Raw genomic sequence first — 15,865 nt, forward strand, 5'->3', positions numbered from 1 at the left:
TTACCTGTTCTGGCTGCAGTCGTTTAGCAGTGCTCCTGATCCTCGTAAACTAGTGGTCACAAGAAGTAAATAGAACTTCTTGACTTCTGGGAGCTGTAATTTTGCATCCTTTTGACATTTCACAGAAAAACCAAGGCTCTAACAGAGCAGCACCAGGCAGCTAGTGATCTCACACTGCTACAAGTGTTGTCATCTGTTCAGGTAACATTCAAACCAGCTTTGTGCACTTGCAGGTGTCTACACGAAATGAAGGCCAGCAAGAATCAAGCCTCGCTTTCCTGGCTTCCCTCTTCTCACATGCAGTTGATGGAGAGACCTGTGCTGCAACATAGGTTGTGCTGGTTGCAGAAATCGAGCCTTCTGCCCTTGCATCCTGCACACAGCTTGACTAACCACCAAGTGAAGTGCAGCCAGCCAACTGTCAACACAGCTTGTGTGTCTGCAAACAGCAAAGACTGTGCTTGCTTGAAGAATGCAACTTGCCAAGACAGAGCATCCTTCATCATCTTGCTTTTTGGCTCATTGGTGGCATGGCACCATTCTCCTCCTGTGCATTTCCCTGCACACCCTGTCCTTATTTCAAGGTTTACTCCAGCAGCAAAGGTCCTGCTGATGCTGTCACCTGAGAGTAGTTTCATTAAGTTAAATGACTATAACCTGAAACAGGTGCCAGCATTTAGGAGACAATACCGTTAGGCTTATCAGTGCACCTGCTTTAGCCACCAAATGCAAGAGGTACTGGCTGGAAAGTTAATTCTTACTAAAATGGCATTTGTTAGGAACGTTCACTGACAAAACAGCTCTGATCTTAAATGTGATGGGACCTCTTCAATATTGGATAAAAGTGCAAAAATAAAAATCACTAACTGCTTTAGAGGTTGCTGTTTCTGAGCCAGGTTGTGTGTATTTACTGAACACTGGTCCTAAAGTCAGCTTTTTCTGACACTGTGGAAGGGAATAAGAACTATGGAGAATACTTACATTTATTTTCCTTCAGACCAACATAGGTCTCCAGTGCTGTGAGCATTTCTTTTAAACCCACACATATTTATATATATTTTATATTTTAAATTAAGAGAACATCAGCAGTCCTAACATTTGATTTTGTGACCTAAACAAGAATGTTGGATTGTCACCAAAACTTTAAAATATGCATTTCATGTCTGTATTTCATTGCTGCTCTTTCCACAAAGAAATGAGAAACAGACAAAAAGAAATGAGTATAACTGCCCTCTAATGGTGCTTCATTTTTTTTCAGTATAGGAATACTGAATTTGTTTTGTCCAGGTAATATAGGAGAGATCCTGACTCATAGTGAAGACTGTGATAGGATGCAGCAGATACTCTGTCACTTTGATTCCTGCCTCCTGAATATGCAACTGTGATATTGTCCTGGTTCAATTAAGTTGACACAAGCCAAGATGTTCATCAGGTTCAAAAAGCATGAAGCAATTCAGTGCACATGTTTATGGATTTTGGTGGCAGGGTGATGCTGGGGCTAAAAATTGAACTAAATAGTGAGAGGTTGAGGCCTATCTGGAATGTAATAAACTGAAGTCAGTCAGGGTGTAAGTACTTATTCTGAGAAGCATGGGCTGACCTTTAAATGTTTCTAAATATACAAATAAATGCTGTAGCTGTGACAGGGAGAAGTTAACCTTTGATCTGAGGAGTTAAAGGGTATAGAAGTCCTGTCAGACACAACAGTGGCCTTGAAATTCTTGTTGAGATGGGAAACTTACAAACGTACAGAATTTAACATACCACGTTGAGAGACTCTAATGAACAATTTCCTTGCTTGTTTTTTGAGAGCAGATGTTGAAAGAGCAAAGGAATCTTGACTTTTAAATATGTTTAACAAGATGACTGCTGATTTAGAATGGCATCATCTGTGGCCTCATGGTACAAGAAGCAAAGATAAAGCTGATACAGGTAGGGGATGCACCAGGCTGCCTGTGTGAGAAGACCCTTATACAGCACATACTGAACTGGTCCCATGGCAGTGTTCTGTCTTCCTGTTGGGATAGTGGTGATCCTGATGACTTATGTATTGCATAAATTCATGAGGGCCTGGGACAAGCAGGTGTTTTGGAACTCTGAATATTTGCAGGTCTTGTTGAGGATTATAACACTTCTTTGTTTTAATTTGAGACAGGGCTTTGCTTTTATTCTTAGCTAGGGACCAGCTTCAGTTCTTCTAAAGAAAAAAGTACAGACAGATCATGGTGTAGATTTAAAGGCAATCAAGTAATTGCATTGTGGCTTTCTGGGAGAGTGGACTGGACTCACACGTTGTGTAGAACACCACTGTGGAACCTGCAGCAGCAGGCACTGAGGGGCTGGTGATAACACTCTGGAGCACCTTTGGGTATGGCTGGTAAAGCAAGATTTCTTCACTGCCTCTCCCAAATCTAGCTGTTGGTACCCAACAGTCACATAAAAAGGAGAGTTGTATGGAAAAAATGATGAGGATAGAGGATATATATCCAGTAAATACTGAATACTTAACATTTGAGATGAAAACCTAAGGAACAAGGAAAGCAGAAGGTTGTTCATTTTAACTGGAGAAGTGCATGAGTTTATTAGGACTAAAAGCAACTTTTTCTTTTCTTTTTTTTTTTTTAATCCAGCTAAAAATTATTGATATAAATAGGCTGTAATAAGCTATCCTAGATACAATGTAAATGGGAATTAAAGGCAGAATGTTACAGAGACAGAAAGCTGGAGAAATGAAGATAACTAATTCTTCAAATATATTAAATGCAAGAAGGCTACACGTGGCTTTCTTTGGTGTATTGATTCTTATACTTGATCTTGCATTGACTGAACGCAGACACTTTTAACACAGAAATAGTATTTTACAGTTGAAGGCATATCCTCAAATAGACAGGTTCTGCACAAAAGCAGGACTGCATGTAAACCGGACTTAAAACCAGAGAGTCCTAAAAAAGAACCAATTCCCTGGTATATATTTTGACTTTATCTACAGTGGCTAAATATCTCCCGAGTTGTCTCTAAGTGTGCAAAATGGTGCATGCAATACCACATCAGCGATCGGATTAAGAGCAGCAGGAAAGTGCCACTTTGTTGCATATGCCTGGTCATGGTGGTTTTGTACAGGGCATGTACCAACCCGTTATGGAAATCTTTGTCAAAAGTCACTTGTTCTACCTGGAGCAGGAGGCAGAGTGCAAAAACGGGTCACTTCAGATGGCTTACTGGGACATTTGTTCAGAAGAGAGGTGACCTTTGTGAAACAGATTCTTCAGCTTGATATCACTCAAGGTGGGGGAAGGCTTCTGAAAACTTGGCTTAATTCCAGTGTATCCTCTAATGCTGTCAAGGACTCTTAACAGTACGCTGAGACCGAGCTGAATTTAGCTACAACAAAATTATTTGCTTATCTAAAGAACAGTAGACTTGCACGATCAAATAGGTACATTGTTCTAAGTGGAAATTACACCATGGAGATCAATACCATCAAGATATCAAGAGGATATTGAAAACTCTCCTCAACTCTATTGTGCTTTGCACTTAGCACCTTCCTCCTCAGGAACTCGGAGCTCTCAGTATGCTAATACTAGTGAATTTAGCCTCACAACATCCCGTGAGGTAGCTACGTTTACCCCATTTCACAGATGGGAAAACAGAGGCAGAATTCTGAAGTGACTTGCCCAAGGTCCTGCAACTTGTCAGTGGCAAAACCAGGAATGTATTTTCAGAAGTCCAGATCCCAGACCTCTGTGCTATTACAGTCCCTCCCTACTACCACAAAGCAAGCAATACATGCAACTTTTTTCCCCTCCTACTGCTGCCGTAGTCCTGGTGACAGAGGAAGTGAATGACTTTTCCCAAGTGAATTCCCACTTTCTTTGGCAAAAAGCACCTGGTTCTGTCAAGGTGCTGTGTTATGCTCTTCGCAGAGGTGTTTCTTCTGAGGCACAATAGAAAAAAGATGGGTTTCCCCGTGGCAGGGAGACTCTGCAGGTCCAAACAGTCTTATTTCTTGCAGAAGACCTGCTGCTTGGCATTCTTCACACGCTGCTCCTCCTTCAGGTTCTTCTGCCGTGCCTGTTTGCTGGAGATGAGCTCCACGTGTTCTGAGGGGAACCAGCCTCTCTCCCGGTCTGAAAGCTTCACTCCTTCCATCCATCCTGAAGTGTGGAGAGAAGCACAACATGAGGCAAAGCAGTCAAACATTTTTCATTCTTCCTACAAAGCCCCCTTCAACAAGGCCCAAAGATCAAAGAAAAAAATCCTCTTTCAGCTTCCAAAGGAAGTGTCTTAATGAAGAGTCTCCTCATCTTCTCAGTCCAGCAATCAGGATGTAAGAGGCTCCTTCTGAAGCCTGTGTTGTTAAAACTTTACACTACTAGAGGAACTTCCTACCCATAATTTAAGACAGCCATTATTTGTTCTGCTCACCATCATTGCTGTACTGCATAACCATGATGATATCTGCTTTCTCCAAAGCCAGCTCATCGTTTTCCCGAGCCTTGTAAGTCTTTATGCATTGAACCTGTGGTGCATCTAAAGGGGAGAAAAGATCATAATGGTATACCAGAAAGCGACAGCAACACTGTGTACATCAACCCCAGAGGAGGTAGGGGATAAGGTACTCCCCAAACACTAAAAAGCAGATAACTAGAAGGGAGACTACAGGCCTTTTACTTATGATGAGCAGTAACAATAGGCAGAGTAGCTGTCAGAACGTGGCACTGAGGCAAAGTCCATGAGTATCTTCTTTATTTACAAAAAAAAAGGCAAGTATTCTGCCTTGGAATCATTCTGGGATGTTCCACCTCCCAGTGATTCCAGCTCTTCTGAGCCAGCCCACCCCTATTGCTGTAGTAGCAGAGCAGTCTCACCAGGGCATTCCAGGAGGTCCAGCTCTCCTCGTGGAGGAGCCAAAGCAGAGATCCACCTCAGCTTCTCACTGCTGGAAAACATCACCAGATATGTGTCAGAATTCAACGTGGGGGACAGCAATCTGATGAGGGGAACGGGGCAGGGGTTGGGTTTAGGTTTGCTCACAGGAGGGGCCAGGGAGGGGGTACTTGAGGTAAGCAGGGAGAGTGGAAGTGGAGAAGAGGGAAGGGAAAAGGCAAAACCTCCCATTTTTGGAGGCTGATGGTATGACATAACATGGTAGTATTGTAGCTCTGGTGAGAGGAGTGAGGTGGCACATCGGGGGCTTGTAATGGGAGGAGGATGGTTTTCAAGTCCTCTGCTCAGCAGCTGCATTTGGTATTGCAGCATCTGGGTTGCTGAGGCACAAAGATCATGCTCCTCAGAGGTGTCTGGCTATGGCAATGGGATACACTGGGGGTAACCACGAGTCCTTACTGTGTCTCGGTACGGAACAAAAACTCCACTCTAGAAGCAGAAAGAGACGGAAAACGTTTTTGTTTGTCCCATGCAGCTTCATCTCACACTTCTCCCCACGCACGTCTGAGAAAGCAGCATGATCAAACACAACAAAACGTCCACCCCTGCAGACAAAGAGGAGGAACAGAGCAAGTTAGGAGTTTTAAGGTGATGAGGGTTGCAAGGATAATCCATGTTGTTTTCTGAAGTCAGTGAAGCAAAAAGCTGTTAATGAGTCTTCATCTCACTTCAGGCACCTTAAGCTTTGTTCCTGCTAGAAGACTTAGAAGGCCAGAGAGAGGAGACTTAATGAAAAGGGTAGAAATACTAAGCTCTGTCCTGTCAGAATTTTATTTGCGAGCTTGCAGCTTAAAAACAAAACCACCACCCCAAAACACCAACACAACCAACCAACAGCTCTCTTAGTTTCTTAACAAGCCAGTGATTTCCACATTCAGTCTTCATGCTGTCCTTTAGGAAGAAATTATTTACCACGTGAAACTAGAACAAGTGGTTATTGTTAAAGTGTTTCACATTACAGAGATGGAAAGGCAGCACAGAAGTGTTGCACTAGGGACCAGAAGGTATCCTGTTATATTATTATATGTTGTAATTAAGAGTTGGGACTTTCAGATTCCACATACTTGCATGATACTCACGTAATGCAGGCTTAGGAGAGTGACTTGACAAATGCTGCCACTTGCTGGCAGGCAGAGGGAAAGGACTCTTTCACCAAAGCACAGACCCAGAAAGAGACAGGTATTTTTAGAAGGGGCAGCAAGAATTGTGTTGAAGCACTCACTCCTTCGGCCGAGACAGGAGCAGACAGTCATTGAAAAGATGTAGGTAGATGGGACGGGTGGTGACTTTCCATTTTGGACTCAGGGTGTTGAAGTCCAGTGCAGTCAACTCACCACACTTCACAAGTCTCCTCGACTGTGAGATGAGTGGGAATATCTGCAAGACAGAAATAAAAATTTATGTCAGGTGTGTACAAGGCAATCGCCATCTGTGAGTTCTGGATCTGCATTTTTGCCTCTCTCTAGAAAAAGAGTGCTTTCACCTCTCCAGCTAGACATGCCTAGGTCATGGTAGGCACCTCCAGCTGAAGGTTCAGATGAATAACTGGGCGAGGGAAGCACTGATGAAGAGCTGACCTGTGTATGACATTCTGTTTCAGCAGTTCTGTCTATACTGGAGAGGAGAGCAAAAAGTAAGCCCAAGCGAATTTGTGAGGCAAGAGCAAAAATACATGAGGCTAAGGCAAGGCCCAGGGAATGGGCAAGCTTACCTTGCACTCAAATTCAATCTTCTGGCTGAGGTAGATCAGCTCTTCAGTGCTCTTCATGCGCTGGACATTTTCATTGCAATCTTTGATGAGCTGCAGAGGAAAACAGATTATCAGTGAGGCAGGAGCAGAAATAGCTGGTAGGATCAGCACTACTCCAGGAGTCCCTCCAGAGTTGGTGTATGTGACAATTCCCCAGGCATCCCTCCTGCAAAACAGCTACCACATCACGTGCAGAAGAGTCAGATGAACATGCCAATTTGTTCCTCATGAGGATCAATGACAAGGCCTCTCCTCAAGGGTGAGGATCAATGAAAAGCACTGGGCCACTTCTGTGCCCTGCAGCTGTGTGACACAACACAGCTGTGGAAGATCACAGAATATCCTGAGCTGGAGGGGACCCACAAGGATCACCGAGTCCAACTCCTGATTCCACACAGGGCTAATCACAAGTTAAACCATCTATCCAAAAGCATTGTCCAAACACTTTTTACACACTGCCAATCACTTCCTTCAACCAATGAGCTACACTGTGCTTAATACATCCCAGGATACAGGTGGCCCTTTTGGCTGCCAGGGCACACTGCTGACTCACACTGAGGGTACCATCAACTAAAACCCCCAGAGCCCTCTCTGCAGGGCAGCAGAACAGGCTGAGAGGCTTACCTTTTCAAGTGCATCATAAGCCTGTGTTGCTTGCACTTCCTCCTCAGACCCAGGCCGAGTTCTCTTCAGGATATTCTGCAGGAGAAAAGATGTTTTGCATAGCACAAAGAGGGTAAACTGGACCTATGTATCTGGGAATGGCAGGAGAAACAAGGAGACACCAAGATGGCAGCCTCAAAGGAAACTACAACAATGATAGGTGGGGAGATGTCGAGGTAACAAGGCCAGGAATTTGAGATGCAGAATGTCACTGATAAGCTGCACTGAACAGGGCATCCCTGAAAAGTTGAGCACCTTGCCCAACTTATTGCAGATGCAATATGAAGGGCTGGGTGAAATCCTTCTGCTCAGTGCCTGCAGCCAGCTCACATGTACAACTTGCATTCTTGAAGAAGGAGCAGCTTGAGAGAAACTGCAGGAAAGCAGAGAATCAACAGTTACCTGTAGCAGGAGTTTGAGTCGGGTGATGCGCTGGAAAGGGAGGATGAGGAAGGATTTCAGTGAGAGGCGCTGGCAGACTGGGTCACTTTCCAGCCTCTCCAGGACTTGCTGGAACCCTGCGTTTCCATTTCTGCAAGAGTTGTAAAGAAAGAAGACATCTAGGCATCACAGCAAATAAATGTCTTCCTCGTGTCAGATTTCAGCGAGTGTTGGAGGACTCCCAACAGTCAGGTTTTGTCCCTGAGGCAAGACATGTCAAGAAACTCTACCTCTGTGCTGAAGCAGAGCAAGTATGGGTTTCCAACAGCTGTAGGACAGCAAGATGTCACTGAGTACAGAAAAGGAGGGCAAGAGATGTCCCACTCTACTACCCAAAACAAGAGAGACCAACAGTGTTTTGAAAACCCCCAGGATTTTCAATCCATTGTAAAGACTCCTGGATAGCCAGTGTAAGCTTACTGACATCAGCCACACTTTTCTTAATCACAGAGACAGAGAATGGTTCAGTTTGAAATTTCAATTGAAATTATCACTTTCTGGTTCTTAGTAGGTTGCAAACCACAGGCTGAAAACCATTATCCATGACAGCCATTTTTGTTCTCTTCTGTGAAGTGCAGACAGAGAACAGCCTGCAACAGAATCAGATATTAAATATTCTTTCCCTTTCCAATGCTACCGGAGAGGAGCCCACGGCAGCTGTGTCCCGCTGTCCCAAATTCCTGCCTGCTCTTCTGGGGACAAAGTGAGAGCATTGGCCAACAGTCTGTACCTGCAGCATTCCCCATCGTTTGAAAGAGTGACTATTTGAGGTGCAGCAAGGAAGTAAGGGCGGAGAAGGGTGCGACAAATGAGGCAACTTACAGTAAGCGCTGGAAGGTTTGCTCCTGGTACGTCTGGTTTGTCACATAGGGCAGGTACACCCTGCGGAACTCGGGGGCATGTTTCAGAGCCACGTCGCACACGTGGAAGGTGAACATGTCCTCCTCAAACTTCTCCTCCAAGTCAAAGAGGAAACTGCGGCACGTGGTTGTGATACCGTGAAAGGAGAGGGAAATAGCAGTGTCACTTAGTTAAGCAAGAACAGCCTCAGTCCTCTAAAATCCTGGCGGCCCACATATGGAGTGCAAGACAGCTCTTTACTTCTGGAGAAAGCGTAATACTCATACAATGAAAATTTAGGGCTAGTTATCAGCAAGGAAAAAGCAGAGGCAAAAGAACCTCTCTGTTCTTGAGAGGTCATACTTCTGAAGGCATGGTCAGGAAACAACTGAAATTAAGACATCACCAGTAGAGTCCCACTCATAGAAATGGAAAAGGTAGCAGCAAACCTCACTAGTTTAGCAATATATGTAACCAAGCCTTGCAAGAGAAAAGCAGAACAGAATCCTACAACATACAGGATTCCTTGCATGTGGAGTCATGTCTACATTTTATGACTTATGCTCAGTTGATTCGCATTAGGTTCTGTCAAGTGATGGCTGTAACATACTTTCCCACTCCCCTCTCCTCCCCCTCACCCTTTTTTTTTTTCAGGTCTCATGCAGCTGCTTCTTTTGTCTTGTATTTGGCAGGAGCTGCGTTCGGTTTGGGCTGAGGTCTAGTTAGTGCAGTTGTAGTTGAAGCCCACAGCGCATCACTACAGTAGCATTTTGAACATTTTGATCTGCAGTGAAGCTCTGTGCACCACTGCACCACAGCATCTGGGACGCAACACCAAGATTTCCACTGCCCTGTCCCCTAAAAAGGCAAACCTTCCTTTCAGGACAGCGTTGGTAGGCAGTCCCAAAGTGCTGCGTGCGTCCATCTGCCTCGCAGGTCAGCGACGGCAGGGAGCGGGAGCGAGGGACGTTACACGGGTGGAAACCCCACGATGGGGTGGGTCAGTGCTTCACTGGGTGGTCGTGCTGGAAGCTCAGGGTCGTGTCTCACCTGGCGCTGACGTCGCGGACGTCGTGGAGGCGGGAGAAGAGCCACTGCCGCTCCTGGTTGGAGAGCATGGCCTGCAGCTCTGCCGAGCGCTGGAAGTGATCCACGGCCACGTTCAGGCTCCGCAGGTACGACGCCTCCGACATGATCAGCTCAAACTTGGCCTTGAGGGATGAAAGAAGGGGGCCCAGTGTCACTACAGTGCACAAACCTGTGAGGAGCCTTACAGAGAGGAGATGGGCAAAGCAAGAAAGCCAGTACGTGATGCAAGCAGTGTGTAAGGACAGAAGAGTCTTCTGGAATGAAGGACAAGCATGCCATTATAAATAGTCTTCCTTTCTTTAAAAGACAAACTGGTGTTATGACTTAAGAGACAAATAGCTACCTGCTCTCCTATTACTTTTTATCCCATCTCAACTCTTTTCACTAGGTTCCCTGTTTTACATGCTCCCATAAATTTTCCATCACACACATTTTTCTCCATTGTGTTTTTGTGTTTCCTTTTTTTTTTTTTGTTCCTCTCAGGTCCTCTCATTTTCCTTACCCAGTGTCTCTATGCTGAACTCCTACAGCTTCCCATCTCCTCTCAGCTTGGCAGCTCACACAGGCCAATTGAGTAAACTTGGACTCTTCCACAGGAACTACAGTTCAGTGTGAGTTTACTGGCATCTCTCATGAGCTTATGCATGGAAGAATGCTGCAAGTCTTCTATTTTATATTCTCCTTTGCACTGAACGTGCTCAAAATCCCTTGTTTTATCTGATTCAAATTTCCTCATGTCCATAGATATGGTCTAGAGTCTGTCCTTCAGCACTCCTCTCTTCTACAGGCCTGACCTTCAGCACTGTAACACTTCACAAGCACTGGTACCACATGCCCCACAGTGCTTGCATGGGTAGAAGTGACCTCTGCATTCAAACACCTGCACTCTTCACATCAGAATTTTTGCTCTCCACTTTAACCACCCTTTTGGGGACACTTTCTTGACTACAGACCACCCATCTACCTTGTTATGTCTGTCTGTTACCTCTTGAAGTTTCTGCTCATCACGGGACATATTGAGTAGCATTCTGCTGCCCCGTATCATGGGGATGTCCTGCCAGAGGGATGCATTAGATGAGACTGACAGACGTTGCAAATACGAGTCCTGTGGAGACAGCACTTTCCTCCGTAGCCTTGGGGAGCTTGGGAAACTTGATTCTAGATCTTCTGTGAAAGAATCCACTCTCTTCTGGCTTTGAATGGCTTTGTTCAGAACCACGTCACTGTACTCCTGATAGAGCAATCTTGCTGTGAAGAGAGACATACACATTTGTACTTTCCATAGCAGCTACTCACCCTCTGCTTCAACCTGGAGAAAAAACTCTGTTACTGTCTCAGCTTAGGATCACTGAACAGATCAGACCACGTGCACAGGCTATAAGCAAAGCTCACCAGCTGCCTGAGTGTGCTGAGACATACAGATTTGTACTTTCCATAGCAGCTGCTTACCCTCTGCTTCAACCTGGAGAAAACTCTGTTACTGTCTCAGCTTAGGGTCACTGAACAGATCAGACCACGTGCACAGGCTATAAGCAAAGCTCACCAGCTGCCTGAGTGTGCTGCAGGACTCTGGTTTCACTGCCTCCACCGAACCCTAACACTCCCCCCTTGCTACATGTGGCAAGAGGCCCTCTCCTTTGTGCTCACCACCCAGGTGAGGATGATGGAAGTGAGGAGTCTGCCACAGCACTTCAGGCAGAAGGTACTTACAGGAATTGATCAGTTTGGAGTGCCGGCGTTTGAAGTTCTCCATTGTGTCTGCAGGTTTCTTCTCTCTGTCAAGGAATAAGGATTTGGAAACAAACAATGAACAAAGAGCACAGTACCAGAGATGGCTTATCCAAATCTTAGTAACAGATCTGTCACAGCAAGAGCCTCTCTTGCCCACAAACTTAAGCTCCACATGCTTTATTTAACAAAGAACAAGGTTTGGCTTAATGGAAACACTGTCCTAGAGGGACAGAAATACTTCTGTTGCAATGGGGTCCTCTCCCAGAGGGAGCAGACAGAAACACAGGCCTAAGTCATTTTATTATAGCCTTCTTCCCTTTATCATCATCTTTGGTACCTCAGGAAATATGGAGAGCATGAGGAGTCTGAGCTGCACTTGGGTGGGGAGAGAGTCTAAGGGCCTTAGAAGAGACTTACCGCAATACAACTGTGTCTGAACTGACTGGCAACTCCTTGTGTGCCTTGTGAGCCTCTTCCTCTGAAGGAACAGAAGGAATTTCTGTACACAAGACAATTAGAAAGGGAACACATAAGTCCATTTTTAGACCAAGCTACAATCCAAAAGATACACAGACAGCACTTACCTATACCCCGCCTACGTGATGGTCTGGGATTGGAGTACATGTGCCCTCCTGACCCTTATGTCTTGGTCAGAAACATTCTGGTTTTAATAATCCTTGATATTACTGACATTTTACATGTCTGTTACTTTGCCACACTTGCTTTTCATAGAAAGAAAAAGCTTGACATTTTCAGCAATGACAGTAACTCCAAGAGCTTCCCTCTCCAGTTGCCCAAGTGAAGACACAGCACCTGTGGGCACTATTTGGTGCTGCCCTTCCCCTTTCAGCAACCTGGGCCAGGCATCAGAGGATCAATGGATTCAAAGTTGCTAGTCATGTCTGAAAGCCTTAGACTTTCTTGTGTGGACACTGAGCCCCAAAAGACTCCCAGTGACTTCTGGGGCAGAAATGCTGGACATCTAACAACGTCACTCCTGTTTAGAGTCATAGAAGGGACGCAGCCTGAGAGTGAATGCTGTCAGCAAATCCTTGTGTTTATGAGCCATGTCAGCATTCACAAATTCTGCACGAGTTATCTTCTCTTTGTGTAAAATGGGGAAAGTGTGGAGTTTTGTTCTGTTTCGGAAGGGATTCAATCAAATAAGGTGGGAAGAAATTCTGTATAAAATTCATTGAAAGCAGGAGGAAGAAAGCCCAATGACTGAGATTTTAGTCAGGGGAAAGACACACGGCTGCCTTGAATGTTTTACAATTTGGAGCCAAGAATTTACAAGTCAAGCATGTGAACAAATCTTGACTCAAGTGCTGCCAAACCTTTCCCGCCCCTCCACACTCGTCTCTTTTTCCTCTGTGCCAAAAATCCAGCACGTTGTGGAGCTTGGAAAATAAACTCAGAGCTGGGGAGAAGTGCATTCAAAGCTCAGGTGAGATACAATACAGAAGAGCCATGCCTACTGACAGTCAGTGCTGTCTGAATGAGCTGCACTGCATAAGATCAACGTTCTCCATTGGTGACATCAGTGATTTGGCTTCTGTGCAAGCTGGGACCTTGGGTTTGACAAGTTTGCATCCTTGCCCCTAATCTCAAATCCTACGTCCTCAGGAAGATCATCTCTTTCAGAAGATCAAATTGGAACCTAAAAGGTGTCAGCTGCAAAATAAAGGAAGGTAGCAAATAAACAATGAACTAGAACTGGGGTGCTACTAGAGACTGAATTAGGACTAGGGCTACTGAAGGGAGAGGTCCACGTGTTTTCTAGCTGCATGGAAAGGGGTTGCTACAAGAGCAGGAAAATGCAATGGCCATGGGATGGCAGCAGAGATGATGAGCAGAAGCTCTGAACTGAGCCCCACCAAGAAACTCGTTCCTGGAGAAGGGACAAGGAGATTGCCTATTGATTTCAGTGCCATGGTTTTGGTATCTGCAATAAACTGTGCGGGCAGGTGGGGCAGAGGGATGGAGGAGAAGACTCACCCTGCAAGATGTCTGGTGGTCCAGATGTCCTCCTCAGGCCCTGCCGGTGCCAGTCCTTGCTTTTCACTCGCCGTTTAATCGGGTTTTCTTGATTAGCTGCTGGCTCCTGTGCAGCCACCCTGGTCGTTTTTTTGTCTGGCCAACTTGATGATTTTTCCAAGGGTGAATGTCTGGGCGTCTCTGCCTTTGGCTGAGCTACCAAGTGGTGTTCTGCTCCTCCTCCCTCCAGCCTTTGCTTGACCCTTCTCTCACCTTCTGTTTTCTCTGTGACTGCCAATGGAGCTTGGATGCTCTTTGTGTCCACACCAAAGATGCCTGCCTGTTGCTCCCACTGCAGCTCCCCAAAGACCTCCTCCTCTTGGCAGGTTGTTCTGGTGGTTGGTGGTGATGGAGGGCTGAGCTGGAGGAAGTGGATTGGGTTGGTGAATGCTAGCATGGGAAGTGGCTGTACAGAGGTTCTGCTCTTGGAGTCTCTGGACGTTATTAGGCCTTCCAGCGAGGGCCAAGAAGGGTGGTCAGGTGAGGATTTTCCACACTGTATATCCATGTGCTGGTCCACAGCTTCAGGGCTGGTGTCAGAGCAGCCAGACAACACCTCATTTCCAACAGCAGAAAAGCTTTTTGCCAACAAACTGACCCCTGAGTCATCAGAAGTCTCTGCATCATGGGTACCTGAGTCACCAAGGTCCCACTCTCTGCTTACCGGAACAAGGTCATCTTTCTCTGCTACATCTTCTCCATCTGAAGCAGAGGCCATGGTGTCAGACACAGAGGCAGCAGTCTGGAGAGGATGGCTTCTAGTAGGGTGAATGGCTAGTAACTTCTTATCGTCCATACCACAGTTGAGGTGTGGCATGGAGCAGGGTAGAGGAGCCACTGGCTGGTAATGTCCAAGGGCTGGAGGTTGAGCCAAGTGATTTGCATTAAGTGCAGGGGCCTGAGCTTGACTGGAGCTTTGGCCGTGGGAAGGAGGATGAGGAAGCTGTTTGGCATCAGGCTCAGACACCAGAGGTAGGCGTGAGTGGGACACAGGGGACAGAGGTTGTTCTTGCTGGTTCACAGCAAGGACTGTATCTTCTTCAGAGGGCCAGGTGAGTGTGCTCAGGACCTTGGAGACTCTGGATCCAGGCTCTTTTTGGTTTAAACTGCAGTCAGGCTGATCAAGTAAAGGCATTTCTTGGGTTTTATGATCCACGTTTGCTTCTGTTTCTTTTCCATGGATAATAACCCCTTTTTCTGTGGGGGTTTGCTGAATTGTCCCTGGGTGGCTTAGGGGGGTGGAAGTCCTGCCTGGTGTCTGGGGTGGTTCCAGAGGCCCTGCAGTGATAGGCACAGTCCTCCTGTCCTCAGGAAGGCTCCCCTCCAGAGGAAGACAGCTCTTGTGCATTACAGAGGAAGAAGACGGGCCACGAAGGTGTTCATGAAAGCCCTCCTCAGAAGTAAGGAGTTCATGGAAAGTGCTGGCCTCCCCTGGGTCAGGACTTGGAACAGCAGCTGTCCCTGACGCTGGGTCCTGCACTTGCACAGAAGCAGCTTGCTTGACTGGCTTCTCTAGAGAGCCTAGCAGTTTGCTGAGGTTGGCACCAGGACAGTCCTCAGGGGTCACAGAGGCTGTTCCATTAGCACCCTCTGGCTGTGGGCCAGACATCGAAGCCACAGGGGTGAGCTCTGAGGGCAAAGCTGGAATGCAGTCCTGAAGCTCTGCTCTTCCCAAGCGTTCTGTAATGGGATGAGGATCTATGGGATCAGGTGGGATCAAGTTCTGGGTACCAGAGGGAGGGTGTGCTGGAACAGAAGCCTCTCTGTTCTCTGTGCTAGAAGGTGCTGCCACTCGTCCACGGAGCGACGCACTGCTTTTATCAAACCTCTGGACAGCCTTTCCATGCCTATCACTGTGCTCATCCTCCCTGCCCAGTCTTGTCCTGTCATCCCAGTCAGCTTCTCCAATATCCTGACCACCAATGGAAAAGCGGCCAGAGTCTTCCAGGTCTTCTGCCTGGTCAGAGATATGGCCTGTGTCTGGAGGCAACACTGGACTCAGATTATTTGAGGACAGAGGGCTGACAGCAAGTGGCTGACATCCAGAACCTGCTTGTATGACATGAGCTTTCAGCAATACATCCTCACCAGTATGCTGATTCACAGAGACAGCTTCCCCAGGATGAAGTGCTGATTCTGTCTCCTCAACCAAAAAGTCACTCTCCAAACGACACAGGTCCACACTATGCCTGGAAACAGAAGGTATCTCTGACCTGACACCTGACAACAGAGCCTCCAGTTTGAGCTCTTCCTTCTGTAGTTGTTGTTCCCGCTCATTTTGTTCTTTCTTTTTCTCATCTTTGGGCTCCAAAGATTCCCCTTTTTTCAGTAGATACTGTTCTTTCCACTCTTCCTTCTCCTCTTCCT

At 46.4% G+C, this 15,865-nt stretch overlaps 1 protein-coding gene across 1 annotated transcript; it reads right to left on the bottom strand.

Annotated features, from left to right (window-relative positions):
* Positions 1 to 3,999: 3,999 nt before the first annotated feature.
* Positions 4,000 to 14,216, bottom strand: LOC103771756 (rho guanine nucleotide exchange factor 5-like). Its single transcript, XM_008939067.1, is given in 16 exon segments — positions 4,000 to 4,154; positions 4,426 to 4,530; positions 4,869 to 4,939; positions 5,347 to 5,380; positions 5,383 to 5,492; positions 6,170 to 6,324; positions 6,659 to 6,748; positions 7,322 to 7,396; positions 7,763 to 7,892; positions 8,624 to 8,776; positions 9,692 to 9,852; positions 10,716 to 10,978; positions 11,441 to 11,505; positions 11,879 to 11,960; positions 13,712 to 13,859; positions 14,163 to 14,216. Coding segments are annotated over 16 exon segments (1,851 nt in total).
* Positions 14,217 to 15,865: the final 1,649 nt, after the last annotated feature.

This window comes from Merops nubicus, unplaced genomic scaffold, assembly GCF_000691845.1.
Source record: "Merops nubicus isolate BGI_N331 unplaced genomic scaffold, ASM69184v1 scaffold2624, whole genome shotgun sequence".
Classification (NCBI taxonomy): Eukaryota; Metazoa; Chordata; class Aves; order Coraciiformes; family Meropidae; genus Merops; species Merops nubicus.